Below are 25,439 nucleotides of genomic sequence, written 5' to 3'. Positions count from 1 at the left end.
TTCCCTACATATTACCAAAATGTTTTATTTCCAAATATGTGACATTCGTATGGAAACATTTCGATCTTAGCCAGCGGTGTAAATGCTGTTCTTGGATTTTTGGTACCATTTTATGTTGCAGACCAAGTACAGATTGACATTTTCAAGCTGGTTTTGGTTAACTACTTAATGTTGGCAATTGGAACTTTCCAATGTAATAACCTCTACAAAATATCACTATGGATTAATAGTATGTTATGCTGTTGACAGAAGTACAAATGGAAAACACACACACATACACACACCTATAGAAATTTCCTCATAGAACAAAATGGAAATGACCTGAGTGGCCTAAAACTTACCAGGTAGATGTTGTAATGGAAGTTACTTTCCTATTTTGAGATAAAATGCTAGAGTTTGGAATATCCTTATTAGTAAATGAGGTTATGAATACTTTTATTGTTTGAAATAGCCATATTTCCACCTGCTTAAAAAGCAGGCTACTAATCAGATAGTCTGCTCGGGCATGTATCAATGTCAGTGTGGCCATTTGGCAGCAGAGTCTCTCAGAAACTCCCAATTAACCATGCAAATATATTTCATAGCATCACATTCCACTTTGTCAGAACCCCTGCTGCCTTTATATTATTAACATAAATGCAGGTGCAAATAGCATTTATGTTCTTTGATAGAAAGCAGTTGGAGACATTTCACTGAGGGACATAACACTTTCAGATTGTGTACATCTGTTCAAATAATGTATCCAGCCCCAGTGACATGAACACAAGGATGGAAACATCTGCCCCTGAGACCATTTGCCATATAGCAGATGCTTACATCTTTATTTATGCAGATGGCTGGTGTGATGAGTTAGGCTGGGATAAAAGCAGAGTTTGACACAGGTATTTAGGATGCTGTGCAAGCCAGAAATATAGGCTAGGCATTTCATGTTTGTAAAGGTCTAATACTATTAAGAGAAATGCATAACTGTTTTAATGCTTTAATAGAATGAACATACTGTTCATCCATAAATTACTTGGCATCAAAATCCTAAAAGTGTTTACAGAAATTCCAACATCCAACTTACACTGGAAACAAAAACTTATTAGTTTCCTTTCGATAAAATAATTTAAAATGATTTTATACTACCAAGAAAATCTCATGATGACATTTCTTAAAACTGGGGGGAAATACAAATGCAATTAGTTTAAATATAATTTATGACCTATTCCATGAATATAAATTCAAATTAGGAAAAATAAATTTCTGAATTGTTACACCTTTACAAGATTTTTGTCAAGCATTTTATTATTTAATCTGTATTCTAGCATTTCCAACTACTGATATTTAAATTATAACTGATATTTTTATTAGGATAAATTACTTTTAAATGCTTTTTTTCAAAACTCTGTCCTATAGATCTACCATATTACATTCTCATTGGAAACAACAATGAAGGAAGTAAAAACTGCCGGAAGTAAGACATTTCCAGATTTTATCTTCTGTTCTCATTCACACACACAACAAAAATATCACAGAATCTCAAAAGAGCTGGGGTATTAGATATCATCTAGTTCAGCAGTTCTCAAACTTTTTACTTTTAAGACCTCTTTATACTCATAAAACTTTGAGGACTCTAAAGAACGTTTGTTTATGTCCGTTACATTATCCATTGGCATTTATCATATTTGAGATTATAAACTGAAAATATATATATATTTGTGAATTCATTTTAAAATAATCATTACAACTTAACATAAATGACATATTTTATGTACTTAGAAACTGTTGGAAGACTGGCCTTGACTTTTGTTTAAATATGTTTAAAGTCTGACTTCATTAAAAATGTCCGAGTCTCAGCACTGGGTGTTGTATGGAAACCAATTTGACAATAAATTTCATATATTGAAAAAAAAAATGTCCGAGTCTCATATCCAGTTCTACATTCAGTATGTTGTGATAATGTCCTTTATGTTGAAGTGTTTGTAAAAAATCTAGCTTTACAGTGGCTGGAAACAGAAGGAGAATATTAATAGCCTTTTCAGATAATTGTGTATATTTTTCTTCGCTACAACACCAAAATGTGTCCAATAACTATAACTGACTTTAAACCAGTCAGGAAACCCCTTAAACTTTAGTTGAGGTATGAAATTTGAAACCATGGCAAGGTACTCCTTGTATTCTGTTACTCTTTGGCCTTACACTTGAGTGAGTCATTTACCCATCCATGTAACATCATCTACTGGGTATTTGGGAGGTCGGGAGGCATTTACTGAGTTTGCAAATCTTCTATACATCCTTTTATCCAGTATTCTAAAAGTCCTATTTGTTAATGGAACCACCATCCTCCTCTGAAAAATCTTAAAGCATTTGGAAGCTTCAACCTCCTGGTGATGGATTCAAGTTTTCCAAAATTCTAACTGCCACTTGAAAGAATGATTTTTATCACTGGCAACGGTTACCGTCAGATGTTTTTTCTTATAGTGACAGGTTGTGTCCGTTCACTTTTGAGAAAATGTCTGTCAGATACCTAAGTTTGACCATGACCTTTGAACATGTGTCTGTCAGGTGTTCTTTCAAGTAAAAATGGTCTTCCATGACAAAAGCCACTAGTTCAGCTTCACAACTCAGTGGCACAGATGCTTTTCCTCGAGGCAACCATCTTCCTTCTGTGTGCAGCATAAGTGCTGTATGAGCGTGAACCATTTCATCACACAGAATTGTAAAACACGTAAGGATCATGGTTTTTATAAAACTAAAATTTCAGACTGCTTCCGTGTTGTCCTGAGTGTGTTGGCAAAGAACATGGCTAAGTGGACAGTTTGCTCCCACTGCCTGAATTCAGGCTAAGGTGCCAGAGTGGTTTGACCTAATTATCCCCTTTGCCCTATCACTGACTGCAACGTGTGCAGAGGTCAGCACACTGGAAAACACAGATGACATCTTACTATTAGTATGAGAAGAGAGTGTTGGGACCCTTCCCAGGGTTTGCAGGCCACACTTTGAGAACTGATGGTCCAATATAATCCTTTCTTGTTAAAGGGAGCAACTAAAGGGCAATAAAGATTATCTTGCTCAGACATTTTCTGGTAGCAAAAGGAAAAACCAAAGCCAGACCTCTGCTCTCCTTCTTACATGTAATTGGTTTGCTTTTCCCTGAGGAGTTCCCTCTCCCTCCACTCCACCAAAAAAAGGAATATTCCCCAGACCAAACTATAGGCCACGACACTGATGTTTAATCAAGTTTATTAAAGAGGTAGGACTTGCCACATAAGAAATTCAGAAATTCAACATTTTTTAGACTTTTTCATTCGTCCCAATGTTCGTCAGTTACTTCAGTTTTAGAAGCAGGTGGTATGGGATTAGAAAATGTATATTATTTCTAAAATTGTAAAAGACCTTTGTAATGACCTTTTTCTTCATTTTTGCACATCACAAAAAAGTGTCATTAAATTTATTGTGTAATTGTTCAGCTTTAAAAAAGTTATTTTGGTGTGAGCCTGCTTTGCTCACCAGAAGTTCTGTAAAAGAAGGCCACCCATGCAAAAGCCTAGCTTTTAACATCCAGGACATTGTGAAGGGAATCACTTTGTACTAACTGCCTCTCAAACAACCACGCTATGGATTCCTGTTAAAAATAGAAAGCTCACTGAGGTGCCTGAGTGGCTCAGTCGGTTAAGTGTCTGACTTTGGCTCAAGTCATGATCTCACGGTTCATGGATTCCAGCCCCATGTCAGGCTCTGTGCTGACAGCTCAGAGCCTGGAGCCTGCTTCAGATTCTGTGCCTCCCTCTCACTGCCCCTCTCCTGCTCATTCTCTCTCTCTCTCTCTCTCTCTGCCTCTCAAAAATGAATAAACATTAAAAGAAGAAGAAGAAAGAAGGCTCACTCTCTCTCTTGAGGGTTGCACTCTCTGATTAGAAAAGGTTAGTCAATGGGGCGCCTGGGTGGCGCAGTCGGTTAAGCGTCCGACTTCACCCAGGTCACGATCTCGCGGTCCGTGAGTTCGAGCCCCGCATCAGGCTCTGGGCTGATGGCTCGGAGCCTGGAGCCTGTTTCCGATTCTGTGTCTCCCTCTCTCTCTGCCCCTCCCCCGTTCATGCTCTGTCTCTCTCTGTCCAAAAAAAAAAAAAAAAAAGAAAAGGTTAGTCAAAAAACACCTTTATTTTCTCAACATAGATATGGATTATGTGGCACTCACCAGCCACTGGGGGAGACTGACAGATAAGTGGATAAATTGCAAAACACCTTAGTAATAAGTTCAGTGTGATGGAATGGAAGGGGAACAGTTTTGGTGTCAGACAGACCTGGGTTCAAATCTAACTTTCACTTACCAGCTTTGCGCCCTTAAAAGAAATATTCAGTTTCCATGTCTGTGGATTGGAAATGTTAATATTAAGAGTTGGTGGTGGATTAAGTGAGATATAATAGATTAAGCACCCAATCTGACTCCTGACAGAAGGACATTTTAGTACTTCACAATGGAATTTGGGGTGTAGGGGATTGAAGGATGGATAGAAGTTGATGAGTAGAGACAAGGACTATACATACTAACTATTAAGTTTTCTCATGAAGAAAAAAAAGAAGATAGGGCAGTATCTTGAAGACAAGATAGAGCCCAAATAATCTTTATTGGCATTTTGGATTTTATATTTTTGTGTTCAGCAAAAGCAAAAGAGAAAGCAAGACAATACGGTTGAGAGTTATAGTTCACTCGTTTAGTAAATAACATTTTGTGTGACTACCGTGTACCAGATACTGATCTCTAGGGACTGAGGTCCTGGCAGTGAACAAAATAAACTCCTGCTTTCTTGGAGTTTATATTCTAGCAGGAGGAGACAGATAATAGAATCACAGTATAATGAAGGACAGTTAAAACAGAGAAAGAGACAGCGGTGACTTTATGGGACTGAGCAGGTACTTCTAGAAAGGAGTCAGGGAAGAATGGAAGCTCACTGATGGTAGAGGATCCCTGAGCCAGCATGAAGGGTATGGAGAGAAGCATGGGACACAGAACAGGGTTGGGAATACTCCCATTTCCTTATTCTGAAGTGCACATTTTTTTCACATTTTAGTGTCTCAGGACTTGAGGTGGATGAGTTGTATATTTAGAGTGATAGTGCTTCTCCCTCCTTTCCCCTTATTCCAGAAGAAGTAAATTTATTTGTGTTATAGAATTGACATATGAGAGTTTAGAAAGAGAAAGAAGGAACAGTAAATGAGTTCCTACCTGATGACTTCTCTTTTCTCCATGAGGTCTTAGTCACTCCAGGCTGCTATAGCAAAGTACCATAGAATAAGTGTCTTATTATGAACCACAGAAATTTATATCTCACAGTTCTGGAGGCTGAAAGTACAAGATCAAGGTGCCAGCATGGTCAGATTCTGGTGACAGCTGTTGGGGAGGAAAAATTTTTCCTCTACCCTTTTTGATTCTTTGGCTGATCCAATAATCAAATTAACTTAGGACAGGAGAAAAACAAATTTAGTTATGTATGAATGGAGGCCCCACAAAGACAATAAGACCCCAAAACAAGTCCCATAATTGAGGCTTATAGGCCACCCTGAGCTAAGGAACAGGATGGGGCCTGGGGCTCCAAAGGGGAGGACGGTAATTCATAGGATAATAAATAGAGCAGATATTTGATAATTAGATATGTGCCATGCCATACAGATAAGGCATTCGGATAAAAGTTCTGTCTAGTAATAGCTCTCTCTCTAAGCCAGGCCCCCTAGCAGAATTCTTTTAGGTAGTTAGGAAGAGGTAAAAGTTTTTCTGGAGTCTTCTGGATCTCGATTATGTTCAGCTCAAAATAATTCATTTACCAAAGTAGCATATTTTGGGGTCACGTATTCTGTTCCCCTTTATAGCTCCCTTCTGGGTTGCAAACTGCCATCTTATCATTGTATCCTCACATGGCCAAAAGAAGGCAAGAGAATTCTGTGGGGTCTCTTTTATAAAAACATTAATCCTATTCATAAGGGTTTCACTCTTATGACCTATTTACCTCCCAAAGGCCCCACCTTTTAATACCATTACACTGGGGCATTAAGATTTCAACATATGAATTTTGGGGGAACACAGACATTCAGTCCATTGCAAGATCAGTGCCAAAAATCATTGGTGAGAGAGACGGGAATAAGGTGGGGGTTGGGTAGAGGAAGAGTGCCTCGGAAAAGCAATGGGAGAAACCTGAGCTAGCCCCAGTGAGGAACTGAAGGGAGTCTATTAGGGATTAAAAAAATAATAATAATAAGATTGTGGACTAGGTCTGCAATTCAACACTGGAAACTTTAAATTTGTAATGTTTCGCAGTGTTCACAGTGGTTGGATTTCTCAGCATTAATCAGTTAGCAGTGGGAGTGGAGAGTACAATGTCAAGCCAGGTGGGGTAGGTGCCATAGGAAGACAGTCATGTGCAAAACCCACCATATACTAGGAATGTCCACGGATGGTCAGCCACTACACCAGCTCCAGAACCGGGGCAACCTGCGTGCGCACACATACAAATGTGCAGTGCCTTGAGGAAAAGGGAACACAGGTGGACCACATAATCACTGAATCTCTTCAGGGAAGATGGAGAGTTAACTCTTACGTGTTTCTGAGGCATAGATGAGAGTATGCATTCCTTCAACCACACTTTGTCATTGCCATCCGTGTAGTAATAAAGGTGTTGATGGAGGAGAAGCCAGGCAGAATTCAAAAGGAAAGGATTCCAAAGTGGTCCCACAGCTTTCCAACTCTGATGATTTCACTCTCTGTAGTAGCTCACGTCAGCATCTGATTACCTACCTTAGATGTATCTCAGAATCTGTATTTGCTGGTTAGCTCACATACAACCTATCTGGTCGGCTCCACAAAGGTAACCACTGCTGACCCAGTTACCTCAGTACCTGTGGGTACCCGGTGCTTCGTTTCCTCTTTTTTAATTTTCTTCAGTGTGTCAGTATTAGACGTAGTGTCTCTATGTTATTCAAGGTGCATCTTGACTAAGAAATAAGTGACAGTCAAGATTTACAAGCAGGAGTTTTAGGGAATAATTATGCACATGATAAAGGAATATGTAGTCCTGTGTATTTGCACTTTCAAGTCATGAGCTATTTGACATAAAGGCTGAGGTATAGAGGAACTTGCAGCAGAAAGTGTTATAAGTCACTGTGAGTTGAAGATAAATCAGAAGTGAAAATAAAACATCTGTAAAACTGTGCCATAAAGCAGTGGAACAATTATTTCATTTTTTAAAGAGGCGGTTTGCATACTCCTTAAAAATGTCCATTCTATAAAATAAATCTACTTTTGAAATCACAGTATAAAAATAAGAGTATCTTCGTGATTCCAGTCCCTTGCTTTTAACCATACTGGTGTTGAAACATCATGATCCTTATTACCACTTTGGTTTCATAATCCTGGTATTTTGACCAAAGGCAAGAACCTTCTGCCTGTGTCCTCGTTTAATTGTTCCAACTGACTGCACATTTGCATGGTGAAACCTTATCTTTCTGTTTATTCCACGAAGGAAAAGGTTTTCGTCACCAACTGTCATCTTGTTACTCATCCTGGATACTTAACTGTTCCAACTGATATTAAAATATAAGATTAAAAAGAAGGGGCCCATTTTTAATTTGTTCATGGAAGAGTTCTTGCCATGAGATATCTTAGCAGCTTCCTAAAGCTCTTTCACAGGAGATGTTTCCTCGCTCACCCATTGTGTTGAAAAACAACTGACTCGGAAAATGTCGGAATCTCCTGGAAAGACAGTGTGCACAGGTATTTGCTCTGAGTGGTAGAACATCAAATGAAATAATTTGCTGCTTTTACCTTGATGAAGTTCAGTTATCAAGGTCTTCTGAATTTTAACTATGTGACCCAACTGAATCTTAATAATTCTAATAATATTAACAACAAGATGAAGAATGAGAGAATGGGGTTAATAAGGCATTTCAAAAATTTCCACTTGTCTTGCTTTGTGTCCCCCCATAGGTCATTAGCTTTTAGTTAAATTTTCATGCTACTTAGTCATTCTTAGATTTGGGTAAAGATACAAAATTGACTGTTTTCTAATAATGAATAAGACCTAGGGCATGTTATCATTTTTTGGCCAAAAAGATTAATAACTTTGTATTCCTAAATGTATTAAAAATTAAAAGATTTCATATAGTTTTCAACTGCTTTTCATCAGAAGTACTGGAAATCAAAAAGTCCTCCCAGAAATAAGGACTGATAAAAGGACTGATAATTAAGATGGAGAAATTCATTGAAATTGAGGATAATTAAAATATATTTTAAATGATAATGCATTTTAAATTTTCATTTCATTTGGGACACGAATTATATGGCTCAAAAAGAATAATAAGTTACTTGAACTTAACAAACCATGTTGTATTATTTTTCCTTGTATTGCCATTAACATTTTAGTTAATTAGCTTTTAAGTTCTTCCATAAAGAATGCTTGTTTCCTCTCGCTTCCTGATACATTTACATGTCTAATTAATTCAGTTTTGTGGGCTCCTCTTTCAGTGCCCAACTTTTCTTCCTGTATTCGAGCTATCTTAAATTTCTTTCTTAATGATTTCCTCAACAAAATACTGAAATCTACAAGAACGTGCTTTCAAAATTGTGGTTGACTTGCCCGTACGCTCTGTGAGAGTCCACTTATTTTTCCTCCTGAATCAAACAATCACATGGCCATTGCTCTCACAGTCCTGCAGACCTGTGGCCAGTGTCCCCAGTTCTCCCCTGGGCCCCTTCCCTTCCAGGGCCATGGAGACCTGGACTCACCCCCACCCCTGAAAGGTCTACTAGGGGAGCTATTATTTTCTTCCCAGGCAGTGTTGAGAACAACAGCAATTAGCATCAATACTCAGTATAAACAAAAGCAGGGAGGAGTGTCCCCACAAAACAGCTCTTTAAAATGCACATATGTTAACTCCTATTCACTGTAACTGTTCATCTGATTATCACTTTGTCAATGGGATGTGTAAAACTTAGGGGCAGGGGTAAGAGAGGGTGATAGGATTGATCAGATGTAGGAAGATTGAGCTGTGGTAATAGGTGGCTGGAGAAAGGGAGGAAAAAATGCTTTACAGTTCTAGTAGGACCATGATTCACAAGTTATAGCCATTTCTTCCCTCTTTCCTTCATTTACCTCTCAACAAAGAAACATCAGTTTAAGGATTCAGTACTATTTCCATATGATTAGCATTCAACATTTGTGGTTTTTTTTTTTTCTACCCACCAAAAATAACTCAGGAACCTCAGGCTTTTTGTCAAGAGAAAGTGCAAGGCTAATGTCTGCTGAGTACCTAACTGGTAGGCGCTATCCTGGCACTTTTCCTGGGTCCTTTTTTCTTTTAATCCTGTCCATGACCTTTGCAGCGAGATACTCTTATGCCATTTTTGTAAATGAGAACAGTTAGGCTCACTGGGAATGACTTTCCCAGCCCACAAGACAGAGCCAGGAGTTGAAACCACATCTGACCCCCAAAACCATGTTTGCACTAGAGACCGTGATAGTGGCCATAACCGTGCATTATAGCTCAGGCAGCATGTAAAGGTGGAAAGAGACCTTGGAGGCAGCTGGGCCAAGGCTTGAGTTCCAGCACTGCTACTTACCAGCTTCGAAACCTTTATCTATAAAACGTACATACCAGTAATTTCTAACTCGGTTTTTTTTTGTGGAGATTAAATGAGATAGTGCATGTAAAGAATTCGATAAGTGCCAGGAAATAAAGAAACTCTGGTGCTCCAAAAACAAGAATTCCCTTTCTTGCAGAGCTAGGTAGTGAATTCACGGTTTGTCAAGACAGCTCTCAAAGGTGTGTCCTGAAGGGAGGATGCCTGGATATCACTAGTGGTGTTACAGGAGGGAAGGAGAAGGCCTTAGCTATCTTAGCTGCATAACTCTGCACAGCAGGGAAGTGTGCAAAGAGAATGGACAAAAATGGGCTCCGGATACAAGATCTGTGATTAGGAAGTGCTTATTTCCTTTGTATAGTATCAGATTGCTAGAGATCTGGGTCCTAGATGTACTGACTCAAGGAGGTCTTAGTGCTACAGATAAGTGAACTAGAAATGGCACCCTGAGTCTGTAGACACAAAATACACTGGTGCCTGTTGCCAGCGCATGTTACAGGACGCTCTGTAGTCACTGCTCCATAAATTCCTGTGGACTCTTGCTGCAGTGCCTGGACAGCGCCCTGGGGAGAAGGTGGGCGGTAGCTAAACGTGCTTATAGGTTTTTCAACAAAATAAGCTGAGCTCCCTTGGGTTATGAGGCATTTCTTTTATCTCCTGCTTCTCCAGGCTTTTACCATATTTGTTTTAACCAGAGACCATCTTGGGAAACAGTTTGAACCCCAACTGGAATTTCTCATTAGAAAGCCAAGTGAGAGGGAGAACAGGGATGCCAACAAATAAAATTAAAAATAGGGTCTTTCAGTTTAATGAAATTAAAACCTAAACAATGTCTAAAAGTTTTGGCACTTCTGTGGCTAAGACTTTGGCAGGACTTCCGTTCTGAGCCTCGGTCCAGGGAGCCCGTTTCAAGAGCAGGGGCTCTCGTCTCTGTGCCCAATCACTACTCCATGCTGAGCAGCAGGCCGGTGGGTCAAACAGATGGGATGATGGAACCGGGCCCAAACTAATGAAGGGACGAGTGGGAACAACTTTTGAGAAGCCACAGAGCAGGCTGTGGTTCTGCCAGTGGAAAGGAGGGGGTGAGTTGTGGGCAGGCTTGTAGAAAACTGCCTGCCCTCGTACGTATTCCTTAGTAGCATCTCTGCCAGCCTTGTCGTGAGGCAGTGCGATTGGGCTAGCTTGCCTGCTGACACTGAGTACCATTAGCCCTCATTCTGCCCTCTGGGTCTCTGCCTGTCAGACCAGTCCTCTGGTGGTGACAGAGGAGGACGCACATTGATTGCACTTTCTCCAAACAACTATTATCTGGCAACTCTACTGGACTTGTCAGAGGCCTATGGATGTTAAGGGCAAATTCGCCTTAAAAAAAAAAAAAAATCTGCCTTTACCTTCAAATGACTATTAATTGTTCATGAATTCTCTCCTAACAAGTGGGCTTTCAGAAAGTGTCGTTTAATTGTAATCGAAATTTTGGGATATGTATGACAAGCCATTTCTATTTCAAATTTCCCCTTTTGTCTCTGCAAAATTCAGAGATACCACTGTATTTTGGAGTTAATTAGGAAAACTTGGTATATAATTTAGCCCCTTTGAGGAGAGAATGAAAGAGAGGAAGGTCATTGCTTCAGATCGGAATGGAGATCTGCATGGCGTGGACTTTAGCACATTACTTAAGTCCTCAAGTCTTATTTTTCTTAATCTGTAAAAAGGGGACAATAATATTTATTTGCAAAGCTTGTGTGAGGGTTCAATTAAAAGACCTAGCACAGATTCTAGTCCTAATAAGGACTCAATGCCTCCGTGTTTCCCTTTAATCCACAGTTCTATCGGTTTTTCACCAACTGTAAATGTCACTTTTCAAAATAGTTTTTTTTTTATACACTTAACGTAGTAAAAACAGCCCATGCTTAAAATCCTAATATTAAGTTTCACGTTGTATAATTGCACAGAATTAATTTTACTGAGTGCGCCTTTTATGTTTTCAGTTAATAAAAGTCCATGTTTAGTGCCTGAGAGTCCTGTGAGTCTCTTTAACAGTGTTATGGGAAATTTTGCAGGATTTCCAGAAATTATGAATGTCACTGGAAATTTCTACCTCTCATTATTTAGTGCACACTTCTTTGAGATCTATAATTCAGTAGGTGACGGGGAGGGTTTGTAGATCACACCATCTGGGGAGGCCTTGTAAATGTGTGTGGACCAAACCACTGTAGTAACTGCATTGCCAAGAAAGACTTCCTACAAGCACACATCCTAGTATTTTGGAGCTTTAAAAACTTAACAGCATTTTCAGCTTCTCTAAGGACTCCTATTGTTCAAACTACTTTAAAAAGAAAAAAAAAAAAATTCAAGCCTGTGGTTATTGTAGCATAACTGACCTTTATTGCAGATTGCCTCGTTTTCTCCTGAAGAGCCTAGCGTTTGCAGGAACAATTCTCAGGACTCCCATTGTCCTTGGGAAGTAATGAGCTCTAATACTTCTCAGTGCTTAACTTTGGGGGGTAGTTATGCACAGCCTGTCGGATTATTAGATTACTTCCCTTATCATTAGCAATTCTTGTCCTTAAATAGGCAAGGAAAATAAAAACAGAAGACACCGTGTGTAATGTAGACACAGTCATTTATGCAAAGACACACACTTACCCACCGTGACTGTCCCCAAAGGTACCCCTTTTAATAACAGATTCAAAAGGGAAACTTCATTTTCCTTGCATTCATTCAGCAGATAGGTGTGAACCTCCTGTGTCAGGTGCAGAGAGTATTCGGTGGGAAATAAGCACGTGTCCTATCCTGACCTCTTAGTTTCCTTTCCCCCCAACCCAAAGGCCACTACCGATGCTAGTTTCTTTTGTTTACTTTTAGAGATATTCTGTGCCTGTAAGGAATATATTTGTGTGTGTACCCCACTGTTTTTTTAATCTAACACAATAATAATAATCTATACATCTCATATCTTGGAGAGTGTTCCAGATCAGTCTACCCCGCCTTTCTTTTTTACTGTTGCATAATATTACATTGTATGGTTGGATATTTACTTTATGAGTACCCTGTTGCTGAACATATTTAAGTAATTCCTAGGGGTTGTTCTTCCGTTTTCGGGCCTTGCCCTCGTTCTCCTGCCTTATACATTTCTTCTAATGCATCACTCCATTCCCTGTTGTTCCATCATTAATGGTTCTGGTGGTGCAACACCACCTTCACAGACACCCTCACCCTTGTCTATACTTCCTGATAGATCCAGGCCAACATGAATAGGTTACATTTATCTAATAAGGCCTTATCTTTCACCCCAAAGATTTCTTATGATTATCTTATAATTGTTGATCATAAAGGCAATTGATTAACTTTTCTACTCCAGGATCCACTTGGTTGAATTGCAGCAAACTTGAGAGTTGACTCTTTTGGCAGTCATCATACCTGTCACTTATGACTCTCATTTCCGGTCGCCCAGGTTGCTCACTGCTCAGTGTTCTCCCTTGCTGGCACAACCAGTTACCCTGAGGGGTTTCCTTCGCTCCCACATCAGAGTTGGCCTCCTTTTCCTTTGAATGGCACTGCTCTTCCTGTGTGATTTTATTTCCACCGTAACGTAGAAACTTTTGAAGATCGATCAAAGCACATTAACTTTAAATGCATCATAATTAGCTCGCTCCCTTTTGGATGGCTCTGTAAAATATATCTAGTTTCACTTCTGGAAACCTTAACTGTCAGAAGGTTGCTTTCTTAGATTTGGTCATAAAAATAGGAAGCCCCTTCCCAACTTAAATCTTCAGAGACTTCGAAGTGACCTTGACCACTGGTTGTTGCTTCAGCTGTACCTTCTGGTCTTTGTTATTTCTGCTCTTCTTCATGTTGACATCACCGTCCTCTGCTTCTGTGGTTCAGTTTTTCCATTTCCAGTTGTCTCTTCTCTCTTCACTCCAATCCCTGCTGTGCCCCTCTATGGATGTCTGTTTTCTTTAAAGCAGTTTCTTTTTCAGAACTTGCTTGTTTCTCTATTTTATCTTGTACCCGAGCAGCATAATTTATCATTCCCTTACTCCCTCAGATGGCCAGTCAGTGGGCCTCACCTATTCTCTTTATATTAAAGGGTTTTAGGGGCACTCAGGGTTGCTCAACTGGCTGGACATCCGACTTCAGCTCATGTCATGATCTCATGTCCATGAGTTTGAGCCCCACATCAGGCTCTAGGCTGACAGCTTGAAGTCTGGAGCCTGCTTCAGATTCTTTGTCTCTGTCTCTCTGTCTCTGTCTCTGTCTCTCTCTCTCTCTGCCCCTCCCCTCTTGCACTCTGTCTCTCTCTCTCAAAAATAACGAAACATTAAAAAAAATTTTTTTAAATGAATAAAGGGTTTTATTATGGTGCTAACCAATTTTCTTATTTTTTAATTTTAGAAATTTGGAGATGTTAAAGGTCGCTTTTAAATTGTGGCCCTCTTTTCTTCTTTTTTTTTTTTTTTAAGATGATTTTCTAAGCTCAGTCTATGAATTCTTTATTTCAGCCATTAATCACATAATTACCACTTACAAATTCAATAGATAACTGTGACATTTCTGCCACATGCCTAACACTGTTCTGGACCCTGGAGACATGGACAAAATCTCTGCCCTCCACGTCAGCGACGAAAGGCAGTGGCCCATGATGTAATCTGTAAGATGGAGTAAATGCGCTACAGAAAATTATGACTGGAAAGGAGGGAAGTTCAGAACGGGGGTAGTTTTAACTAAGGTAGTCAGAGAGGAGCTCCCCAGGAAGAAACCATTTGACCAAACTTGAAGGAAACACTGCAGCAAGTACTGGGCATTTATCTGGAAGGCGGAAGCTCATCCTGGCAGTGAACACGGCAAGTACAGACACTGAGAAAGCGGGTGTGTGCACGTGGAAGGAACAGTGAAGAAGCCACTGCGGCTGGAGCATAGCTTAGCTAACAAAGGAAGTCAGTCAGAGAGGTTCCCAGGAGCTGAGGGCATGAGGCTTTTCAGGCCATTGCAAGGACTCTGACTCCGGCTCGGAGATGAAGAGCCCTTGGACAGTTTTGAGCAGATGAGTGAGGTGATGGGTCTTGTGCTGTGATGTATTTTTGTCACATATTATTTCAAGAGGATTTACAACTGATTAAGGACAAAGCAGCTTTTCTTCCTGTTCTTTTGTACTCAGTCCGCTGGGAGTATGCAGTAGACATTTTCTCTTCTCTTCCTTCCTCAGCCTCGATTTGTTGTGTAGATTCCAAGACCATTACTATTGTTAATGTAATTATTTAATAAGCCTTGTCTTTAAGCAACCAAAAGCTATCAATAATGTTAAGCTTTCTGTAAACTCAATCCCAATTTAACATTTATTTACAACTGACTTCAGCACTTCTTCCGCCAAGATGAGAAGACAAGGCTAAAAATGGAAGGCATTTACATTTAAAGTCTATAGATAGAGAACCAAAAGATAAATAAAAGTATGTGGGAAGAAGAAGCAATCTGTAACAGACTGTTGTGAGATGATGGACCAGTTCATTCACCCATGAGCTTTGGGGTAACAAAGCTAAAGAGGGTAAGAACAGATCCCACGGTTCTCCTGACCTGAGTTTTCCCATAGCGCTAGTCTTTTTCCTTCTTACCCCAATGCAGGCCACCATGTGAAACATGTTTTTAACATACTTTTTCTTCACCGAAGAGGGATTACTTTCTAGAACAAGCTGATCGGTATACATTTCAACCTTATTCCTACGCTGCTTACTCATGCGAGGAGTGTCATTTTTGCCAAAAGAAACAACCTTCTGCTAAAATTGTTAGTTCAGTAACTGTAGACGTTAAAATTTAGGCTGATTTAAAATTTTTGTCTGTTTCAGTAGATGGAAGTAGATTGCCAGCTTCCTAAGGTAGAACTTGTGTCTGTTCATCTTTGTATCGTTGGTATCCCTAGAAGAGTTCTTCAGTCCTTCATCCACAGCTCCAGACTCTCAAAAGCCCAGAAAACAGAAAATGTGATCAAAAGTTGGAAACCAAAACTCATTCAGAGGCAAAACCTGAACAGAGCAAGACTATTTTAAAAACCCTCCGTTTGTCCCACTTTTTGCGAATACTCCTATATTTTACTACAGAAGTGGTGGTAGGTTTAAATTGGATGCTCTGCAGACCCTGCTGGGTGTTACTTAACATTTGGCTTATGCATCTCGTTACTTTTCTAAAATTTGAAAGTGTGAATTGCAAAATACATCTGCCCCCAAAGGCTTTAGAAAGGGGATGTGAGCCTGTCATAGCCAATCCCTCGAATAGTGTAGGTACCTAGCAAGCGTGAATGGGAGTAAAGTTTGGCTGAAATGAGGAACTTAGAAAAGGGGAACTTTACTGCAGCCAGGCCTTGGGCCTTGAGGTCTCAGGGAATAAGAGATGATTCAGTTCTTAGAAGCAGTGCATTGAAATGTTGCCTTAATTATTCTCTGAGAATAGTTGTACTTGGTCTTCAGTTAACCTAGTAAATAAGGAATTGGAAGTGTTATTGTATCAGTTAAAATTGTACCTATTAGTGTCCTAGCAGGTGCTTTTTACGTGATTCATGCCTTTTTTATGTTATCTCTGTATCTTATCATTTTCTATCATTTTGTTTTTATTCAACATTTTTTAAGGTGTCACATCAGCTTTTTTAATGCTGGTGATTTAATTGCAAAAGCACACATAAACAGTTTGAAAGGTGTGAGAAGAAATTCACAAGTCACACGGGAAACAGCAACAAAGCTAGCATTCACTGTGGAAATTCCTCCACTGTGCAAAACAAACTGCACCGGCCAGTGGGTCAAATGGTGCGTCCTGGAAGGGAGTGAGAAAGGAGCTTGATACAAGAAACATTTGTTTCCCACTGAAGATACACTGGGAAATATGGATCTGAATTAAATAGAGGCTTTATGCTCACAAAGCTTAAGTTTAATAGGGAAAACAAGATATGTCTATAAAATAAATGAAATACACAGCGGAACATACCAGAGGACAGTCTCTGCAGCTCGGGAGGGCGGGAAAGGAGACCAGGAATCGGAAGTAGGTACGTGGAGAGGATGGACGTGGAATATGGAATGGGAAAGACAGAGTCCAACTTTCAAGAATCTCTGTGTTGAGTAGGAAAGACACACAGATAAACTACTGTGGAAAGTGGTAAATGTTATCCTGGGGGCTTTGGAACCATAGAGGAGAATAATCCTCTTGGTCCTTGGGAAGGTGAATGGGAGTTGACTTTAAGGCTGGGTGTTGAGGAACACAGGCATTTGCCCAGAAGGCCAAGGGTGAGCCTTGGAACGCATCACAGGCAGAGGAAATGATGCTTATTTGCACTCCTCACAATAGGACAGTTACACCAGAGTGACTTTTTATACTGCCATTGTCATTGCAGGTGAGTCCAACGTCTCTTCTGGAACGATTCAGAGCGGGAAAGGTTTGCAGAATAAGAGTCAGTTTAGGACCATTGCACCAAAAATCATGCCCAAAGTCCTGACATCCAGAGTGCTGCCTTGCCCTTCATCATCACTCTCTGATCAGGTGAATCCAGGACCCTCCATCAACGCCAAGCCTCTGGGGGTGCCCACCCAAAATTACGCTCTGATGCAGGTTGCTGGACAGGAGGGGACGTTTTCTCTCGTCGCTCTGCCACATGTCGCCTCCGCTCAGCCAATCCAGAAACCCAGACTGGCGCTGCCTGAAAATCTGAAGCTCCCTATTCCTCGATACCAACCCCCAAGAAATAACAAAGGATCGAGAAAGAAACCCACTCGGAGTTCCTCTGAGAGTGGTGCTGGCATACCTCCTGCCCAAACCCAAACGTCCCCCTCCCCACCTGACCGTCCCAAACCCCCACACAGACCTGGTCAATCAGAGCAAGTGCCGTCACTAGACCCAGGCCCGTCCAGCATCAGCATGGCGGCACTGACCAACCATGGTGGCCCCGGAGACTCTCCACCCCCAGGGACCAACGACCATGGAGATCTGAACCCTTCTGCCACCCCGATGGTATCCACACCAGAAGAGCCCTCAGCCAAGCCGGGCCTCGCAGTGACTCCAGGGAGAGCAACCTTGGTGAGTGAGGAAACCTGCAGTAAACCTTCTCCCGTTGCCAGTGGGAAACGGAGAGAACAAGCTGATCTTACAAAAGCCATGACCATTTTATCACCAGCTGTTTTCAGCAGTGCAGTTCAGCTGATCTCTCCAGTCCCCAGAGGTAAACTGCCCATCCTGCCCTATGCCAGAGGGAGAACAGCGGAGGTGTGTGGAGGCCAGTCAGACGTGAGCCTCACAGATGGCTCTGTGCCCGGGCTCAGGGCAGCCTGTGGTAAGGCATCCTCCATCCCAGAGGGCTTTACTGCAGCCACCAAGGTGCTCGGCAAGACACCTGCTCCACAGAGCCCCTGTGAAAGTACCTTTTGTGCAGCCACCAGACCAGATCTCAGCCACAAAGCAAAACTCAGTGGTGGGGCAGCAAAGAGAAGAGTAAGAAAACGAAAGGTACCAGATGAAATTTTGGCATTTCAGGGAAAAAGGAGGAAATGTGTCCTTAATAAGTGTAAAGATAGTAAAGAAAGAGTAAAAGCTGATCCGCAAGAATCCAGTGACCAAAAACCAGGGTCTCTGAAGAAATACCGCAGCATTATGCCCAAGCCTGTGATTGTCGTGTCTGCTTTGGCTCCCCTGGCTTCTCCTGCAGGCGTGTTCCAGCCCCAGACACCAGGCAGCCTCGGGCAGGACATGTTGTTAAACAGTCCCCTCAGCCCTAAGTATCCCGGCTGTAGGCAGGATAGCGGCACCTCCCCGAAGCCCGGCTCTGCGCTGAGAAACGGACTCTCGGGCATTAAGAAACCGTGGCACAGGTGTCACGTCTGTAACCACCACTTCCAGTTCAAACAGCACCTTCGTGACCACATGAACACACACACTAACAGACGGCCTTACAGCTGTCGAGTCTGCCGCAAGGCCTATGTACGTCCCGGCAGCCTGAGCGCACACATGAAACTCCATCACGCGGAGAACCGTCTGAAGAAACTCGTGTGCTGTGAGTTTTGTGCAAAAGTGTTTGGCCACGTCAGGGTCTACTTCGGCCACCTAAAAGAAGTGCACCGGGTTGTCATCAGCACGGAGCCGTCCCCCAGCGAAAGACAGCCAGGGGACGTGTCAAAGAACAGAGGCCTGACCGCTCGAGGGCCCGAGGGACCCGTGGAGAGGTGAGTGCTAAGGGGACGGAGGCCTGGCAGCAAGGGGTGCTTGGATTTGGAGAACAGGGCGGTATTTCCTCTTCAGAAAGATAGGTCTGTAAAAACATTCCTCAGATCAACATTCCGGAAGGTCGTTACCTCGTCCTCCATGTCTGTGAAGAGTGATCTCATTTCTCGTCGCTTTCTGAGCAGTGATGATTCTTTAATTCCTCTAATCCCAGTTAGCCGGGGCACAGACACCAGTTTGCGGTATGCTGGGGTCACAAAGAGAGGATTTTTGCATCTGAAATAGGAAATAGGAAATCACTGTATATAGTTCCTGGTACCCTCTACAAGTAATGTTCCCAAACTTGTGGCCACAGAATTTATATCTAAGTGTCATTGTTTGCCCCAGAATATAGTCTGACCCATGGTAGGGACTCCGCGTCCCCCATATTGACCATACTTTCAGGTCCCAGACCCAGCCCTCTACATTTGCACTAGTTTTCCTGTCAGGCCAGATTAACATTTCCCGTGTCATCATTGCCTTGTGCGGGTACTGATTTCTGGTGTTACGAACAAGCAGGCTCTGTAGTTTGAAAGCTTGGCAGGCTGGGCTTAGAGCAATGGGTCTGCCAGAAACCCCAGCAGTCCACCTGCTTTCCACTGGATGATGGAGGGAGAGTCACTGAAATGAACTGTCATCAGCACCATGAAGATTAAACAATTCTAAGTTTAGGTTCTCTGTCCCTCATAGTTCTTAATCGTCCTAATTGTTCTCAATACTTTCTATTCAGTTTTGGCTTCTGCTCCCACCTTCATTTTAAAATCAGGGGTGCCTGCCTTTTGTCTTCCTGGCTTTTCTAGAGTTTCTCTGCCTTTCTTCAGACGTTACTATCCACTGAGATATGTCTGTGCCTTTTATTTTATTTTATTTTATTTTATTTTATTTTATTTTTAATGTTTAGTTTTGAAAGAGAGAGAGAGACAGAGTGTGAGCGGGGGAGGGACAGAGAGAGGGGGAGACACAGAATCCAAAGCAGGCTTCAGGCTCTGAGCTGTCAGCACAGGGCCCGACTTGGGGCTCGATCTCGTGAACCACTAGATGATGACCTAAGCCGAAGTCAACACTCAACCGACTGAGCCACCCAGGCGCCCCTGTCTATGCCTTTTATTAACACATCTAGCAGCCACTGTAAAGAAACCTCTCTTCTGAATTGTTTTCTGTAGTACATTTTGATGTTTAGGTTAACTGTCCAAGCTGCATTCAGTGCTCAAGGTTAGGAAGGGCAGCAGTGAGTGGGTGGTGTGGCTGAACAAAGTGGGTCCCTATGGTGCCTCACTTGGTACTACCTGACTCTGGAGTAGATAACACCTAGCTGGTAACCAAAGAATAGTTAGCTCCCCTGGGGGAGAGATAGAAAGGGAAACACTCTTTCACTGGAGGCTGGTAGCTTGAGAATGGTGTGACCCCAACCGGGAGTGACGGTCGGTGTCCACGGTGGTCTGCGCTTCCCATGTGCCGTTTCCCCCGTTCCCCGTCCTTCGCCTCACTGGGCGTGTTCTGGATCCCTGAACAAGAAGTTCCAGTTATGTTTTGCGTGAAATCTTACACACAGTTTTTTCCCCCTTTTCAGGGAAAACAAGTCAAGCCTAGAAGAAGACCTCCTCCTAACCCAGGCGGACGAAGTCAAATTACAAATCAAATGTGGCCGTTGTCAGATCACTGCCCAGTCTTTTGCTGAAATCAAGTTTCATTTACTTTACGTTCACGGAGAGGAAATTCAGGGCCGGCTGCAAGAGGAGATCTTACCGGGAAGCACAGGAGCTCAGGAAGAACTGGTGAAACACACTGCTCCTTTCAGGAAACAACATCCTGAGAGAAGGAGGCTACTCAAGCGTGCTCCCCCTGATGAGGACTTAAATGCATTTCCTAAGCTGAAAAGGCAGCTGTGCCTTCATCATCACACTGATGTGGACAGGTTCAGGAAAATGGAGGGAGCCCAAGCGGGACCCAGGGAGCCGCTGCCGGGGGCGGTCCCCCGGGGCTCTGCGAGTCCCAGCCCCCACACCCTCCTCTTTGGGGCCCGTTCAGGCTTTAACTGTGTCCTCTGTGCACAGACGCTGGCCAGGAAGGAAGAAGTCCTCCAGCACTGGGAACAAGAGCACAACTGTGAGGACCCTCCCAAGCTGTGGACGATTTTAAATGCATTCTCTAGCCAGGGGGTGACCGGACCTCCCGGGGAGACTGAGAAATGAAATCTTGGGGGTGGGGGTAAAGAGAATGCTGCTTGCTTGCTCTCTGTTTCTCTCAAAGCCCTGCATTTTTATGGTGGTGCTTAATTATAAAAGTCAGACAAATTAGGATCAGCATTAATGAGCACAAGTGATTTTTGTACATAGTTTTATTTTCTTACAAAATATACATATATATATATATATATATATATGCCTTTCGTGTATATTTTTCTAACCATATGCAGTTTTACTTTAAAAGTCTGTGTACTAACCATTAATGTCTTAGACTTTGAGAATAAAGAAAAAGACCAAAATTTGGCAATTGAAATGTAAAAAATTATATAGGCTGTTCTTCAAGTACAGTGTTCAGCGTGTTTGAGCATGCGCATATAGCATTTTGTTCAGCTGTTTGCTGTTTAAGTAGACGGACAAATGTGAGCCAGGCCAGTCTCAGCCACACGTATGGTGTTGATATTTATCAGATTCTCTGGTGTATTTGAATAGGCTGTAGAGCAGTACATTTAATAAGGTTCTCATCTACCATAATTTAAAATTCCATGTTTCCTGGATTTTTTCCAATATTTTTGCTATTTTCTTAAATGTACGTTGCCTTGAAGATTAGATGTTGGTAAGTCTTACAGCTGTAGTGTTCCATATCAAAGTAATCAAGCATTTTTTAGTACTTCAGCTAATAAAAAACCACTTTTTGGTTAAAAGTTCTTCTCAAATAGTCTTTCGGGCCAGGAAATTTACAACCTGGAAAGTGTGCTAGACAGTTCAGCCCAGATGGCTAGGTGTCTGAACCGCTCGCCCTCCCTCCCAAGGAGCTTCACAGGGTCATCGCTAGCTGATCAATTTTCGATGTAACTGTGCCTTTCAAGCCCAGGGTTCTCTTCGAAAGCCAAGAGTAAATGATTGCCTCTTAAATTCCTGGGAACCAGAAAAGTTGCCACTTGGAGCTCCTGGACATCCTGGCTGCAAAATCATTTTCTTAGAATGGGGGAGTTTAAGCAGTCGTCCAGCTGAGGTTCCAGCCTCCGGGTGAAAGTACTGTGCATGTGGCCGTCTGCCTGAAGCACGGCCCAGGCGTCGTCACAACATGTTTCTGTGCTACAGGAAGTTGCCGAACCAGGAAGAACTGAATTCGACTTGATAAGCTAGTGGTTTTTAAGTCATCTTTTTTTTTTTTTTAATGTCTTATTTTAAAAAAAAGTGTTCATTAGCACGATTTGGCTCAAATTTTCCAGAACGTCAATTCTTGACTTTTTGCAAATAGTTTTATAAATTTGAGACTATGAGGGTAGGCATGGAAATCTCTGAAAGATTTTGCTGCCGTGGTGTGTCAATCATCGTGCTTTACCCAGTTTGAAAGAGATCATATCAGACCTTCACTGTTTGATATTTTTAGAACCAGGTTAGTAATGAAACCACTTTACCATTCAGTGCCGCACCTTTTGGGAAGATTGGTCTGAAGGCCTAAAAGTGAGATCAACCAAGAACACTACTTGAATTCAAACCATGAAACTTGAATTCAAACTATAAAATAATTCGTAGACTACTCAGTCCTCAGATACTAAGCAGTATTTCTGAAATACTAGCCAGTCGGCCAAGGCAGAGGAGGGGGTCTGGAGTATGTACAGAGGCAGAGTTGTGGGGGAGATTGCCCCCACACAGCAAGTAAAGGAAACTCTGAAGTCCACCAGGTTGTGGAGACACCTGCCTACAGCCAGTGTTTTGCCTACAGCAAAACACGGAGGGTATAGACAGCCTGTAAAAAGTAGAGACTTATGAATGGGGCACGGGCCCAGGTAGGAGGGTGTGACTGGCTCATGATTAGGTGCCCTGACTGGATCCCCTTCTCATCAGGGCCCTATACCATAGGTTTGGGGCAGGGGGCAGGGGGGTCAGCACTCATCTTTAAGAAAGCTCTTATTATGAGAAAAGGAGATGTGCAGTGCAGAGGGCCTCACTGGATGCCTATGTGTGTGGGTTCATTCGGAATAGAATGTTCTAGTTCTCAGCTTCTAGAAGCACTCCCCTGCATTACAGTGGGAAGGGTCCTGCTGCCACCCAAGATAAGGGGCTTCTGGCCCTTTAAGAGTGCCTCTTCAGCTGGAGTGGCACGGAGAGGGACTCCTACTGGGGAGCAGGAAGGAAAGAGAGGGTCATTCAGCTAAAGAGGCTCTGGGAACAGCTCAGATTGATAAGCCAGTGGGTCTTCATTGATGAGCCTTCCTTGGACACAGACATGTTGTTGGTGTGGTCCCAACCTACATCCTTGACCCACAGGCAGTGAGGTGTAGAAACGTGCTGCTCCGTGTGACCCTCAGAGCGTTACCTGTCCAGGACTCCATTCCCTCGTGTGTGCACAGTGAGTGATGCTCCTGCCTTGGGCCTCGCAGTAACCGGGGGCTGATATTTATCATGTTTCTGGCCAGCCTTGGAGAAGAGGTGTATTAGACCATAGAAAGACCATTTAAAACGGCTCAGGTAGGCTCTTCCTGTAAGCGGCCTCAGGTGATCTCTGAAAATGGTCCGCCATTCACTGGACCCAGAAAACCCTACAAAATCATGCAAATGAAGAGATTCAGGGGCGCCTGGATGGCGCAGTCGGTTAAGCGTCCGACTTCAGCCAGGTCACGATCTCGCGGTCCGTGAGTTCGAGCCCCGCATCAGGCTCTGGGCTGATGGCTCGGAGCCTGGAGCCTGTTTCCGATTCTGTGTCTCCCTCTCTCTCTGCCCCTCCCCCGTTCATGGTCTGTCTCTCTCTGTCCCAAAAATAAATAAAAAACGTTGAAAAAAAAAAATTTAAAAAAAAAATAAAAAAAAAAAAAAAATGAAGAGATTCAAATCTTCATGTTCACTTTATACGCATGTATCCAAGGTCACATGACAGTACCTGAAAGTACCTGTGAAAGATGTCACTTTGCAGAAGCAATGTGTGCCATTCCGTCGCTACCATGGTGTATTTGGTAGTTGTGCCCAGGGCAAACAGTGGGGCTGGACACCGGGTCAGTGGCCCAAAACGTGCTGAGTTTTTACTGCAGATGCTTTAAAACCGCAGAGTAATGCTGAACTTAAGGGTTTAGATGTAGAGTCTCTGGTCATTGAGCTCATCCAGGTGAACAAAGCCCCCCCCAAGATGTAGTGGAGAATTTACAGGGTTTATGGTGGGATTAACTCATACATGAGCTCTCCCTGCCACGCTGAGACGATCCTTACTGAAAAAGAACAGAGTATTCCTAAACCAGAAGAGGAGGTTGCAAAAAAAAAAAAAAAAAAAGGTTTTGCTCAGAAGAAAAAGACTTCCTGGAAGAAACTGAAGAAACAAAAACCTATGGCCTGGGAGTAAATTCTGCATAAAATAAATGCAAATAAAAGTAAAAAAAAAAATAATACAATTTTAAAAATAAAGCAGCTCACGTAGGTCTCAAGTCCAGAATTCAAAAATGAAAACTCTACTGAGAACCATAGAAATTTTCATCTTTGCATAAAAAGTGTATTTTAATTTTTCAGTTATCAAAGTAGGATCTGGAGTACATGGAGGCTGCCAAGTGTTTCTTTATACAGAAAGTGGCATTCAGTTATTTCCATTCTGGGCTCTACTTTGGCCCTCATGTTCCTCCCTGAGGCTGCCCCTTCCTGGCCTGGATCTGGCCAGCACCGCAGTGCTCACCCCCGGGTCTTGAACTTGACAGTGGACTTGTCCACTTCCCACACTAGACCATAAGCCTCTGGAGGGCAGGGATTGTGTCTTTGTTCAGCACGCAGCCCCAGAGGGTCCAGTACCTGATATGGAATAATGTACAATAAACATTTGTTGAAAAAATGGATATATTAGCTAAATACAAATGGAATTGGCACTTCCCTTTTTACGAATAAAGCCAGCTTCAGGAGTAACCAAACTTACAGCTAGGAAGGCATAGAGGCAAATTTGGTCTTAAATTCAGCATACTCATTTTGCTTAATGTCTTTTGCTTCTTGGAAAATTGTCCCAGAGCCAGCAAAACGGGACTTTTTTCTTTTCTCTTGGCCCTAAATTATTTCTGAAAGTTACAGCATTTTAGATTTGTATTGTTTTATTAGCTGTCATTTTTATTCATGTCCCCTTTTGTTACTCTCTCTTTCTCTGGACCTCTTCCTGGTTTAGCTTGACTATTCCTCCGTTAAGCTGTTCCTCATATGGAAAGTTGTCTCTTCATCAGCACGCCATAAATAATCAAACCTGGGCGCGTTCCATTACCTTCTCTGGCTCCACACTCCTGCCTCCCAGCTGCACGGCTCCAGTTTTCCGTGGCCCCAGTGACATGATTGTTGGCAATAAATGCTCAACTTCATTTATTTATTAGAATTCTCGGATCTGGACTGGTTTGCTCCATTCAAGCTGCTGACATGCTTTGTTAGATACATATTTTATGGAGTCT

The 25,439-nt window shown here is 42.3% G+C and overlaps 1 protein-coding gene across 8 annotated transcripts in view; it reads left to right on the top strand.

The window, feature by feature from the left end:
• Nucleotides 1-21,731, top strand: part of ZNF438 (zinc finger protein 438) — a 171,329-nt gene extending 149,598 nt beyond the window's left edge. For all 8 annotated transcript variants that reach the window (XM_060659054.3, XM_060659049.3, XM_060659050.3 and 5 more), the window contains 2 exons: nucleotides 16,989-18,807; nucleotides 20,415-21,731. In XM_060659054.3, the coding sequence (XP_060515037.3) occupies nucleotides 16,989-18,807; nucleotides 20,415-21,036 (2,441 nt within the window). In that variant the 3' untranslated portion in view covers nucleotides 21,037-21,731. The remainder of the gene's footprint in view (nucleotides 1-16,988; nucleotides 18,808-20,414) is intronic.
• The last annotated feature ends 3,708 nt before the right edge of the window (nucleotides 21,732-25,439 follow it).

This window comes from Panthera onca, chromosome B4, assembly GCF_046562875.1.
Source record: "Panthera onca isolate mPanOnc1 chromosome B4, mPanOnc1 haplotype 2, whole genome shotgun sequence".
Classification (NCBI taxonomy): Eukaryota; Metazoa; Chordata; class Mammalia; order Carnivora; family Felidae; genus Panthera; species Panthera onca.
This window is presented reverse-complemented; position numbering and strand designations above follow the sequence as displayed.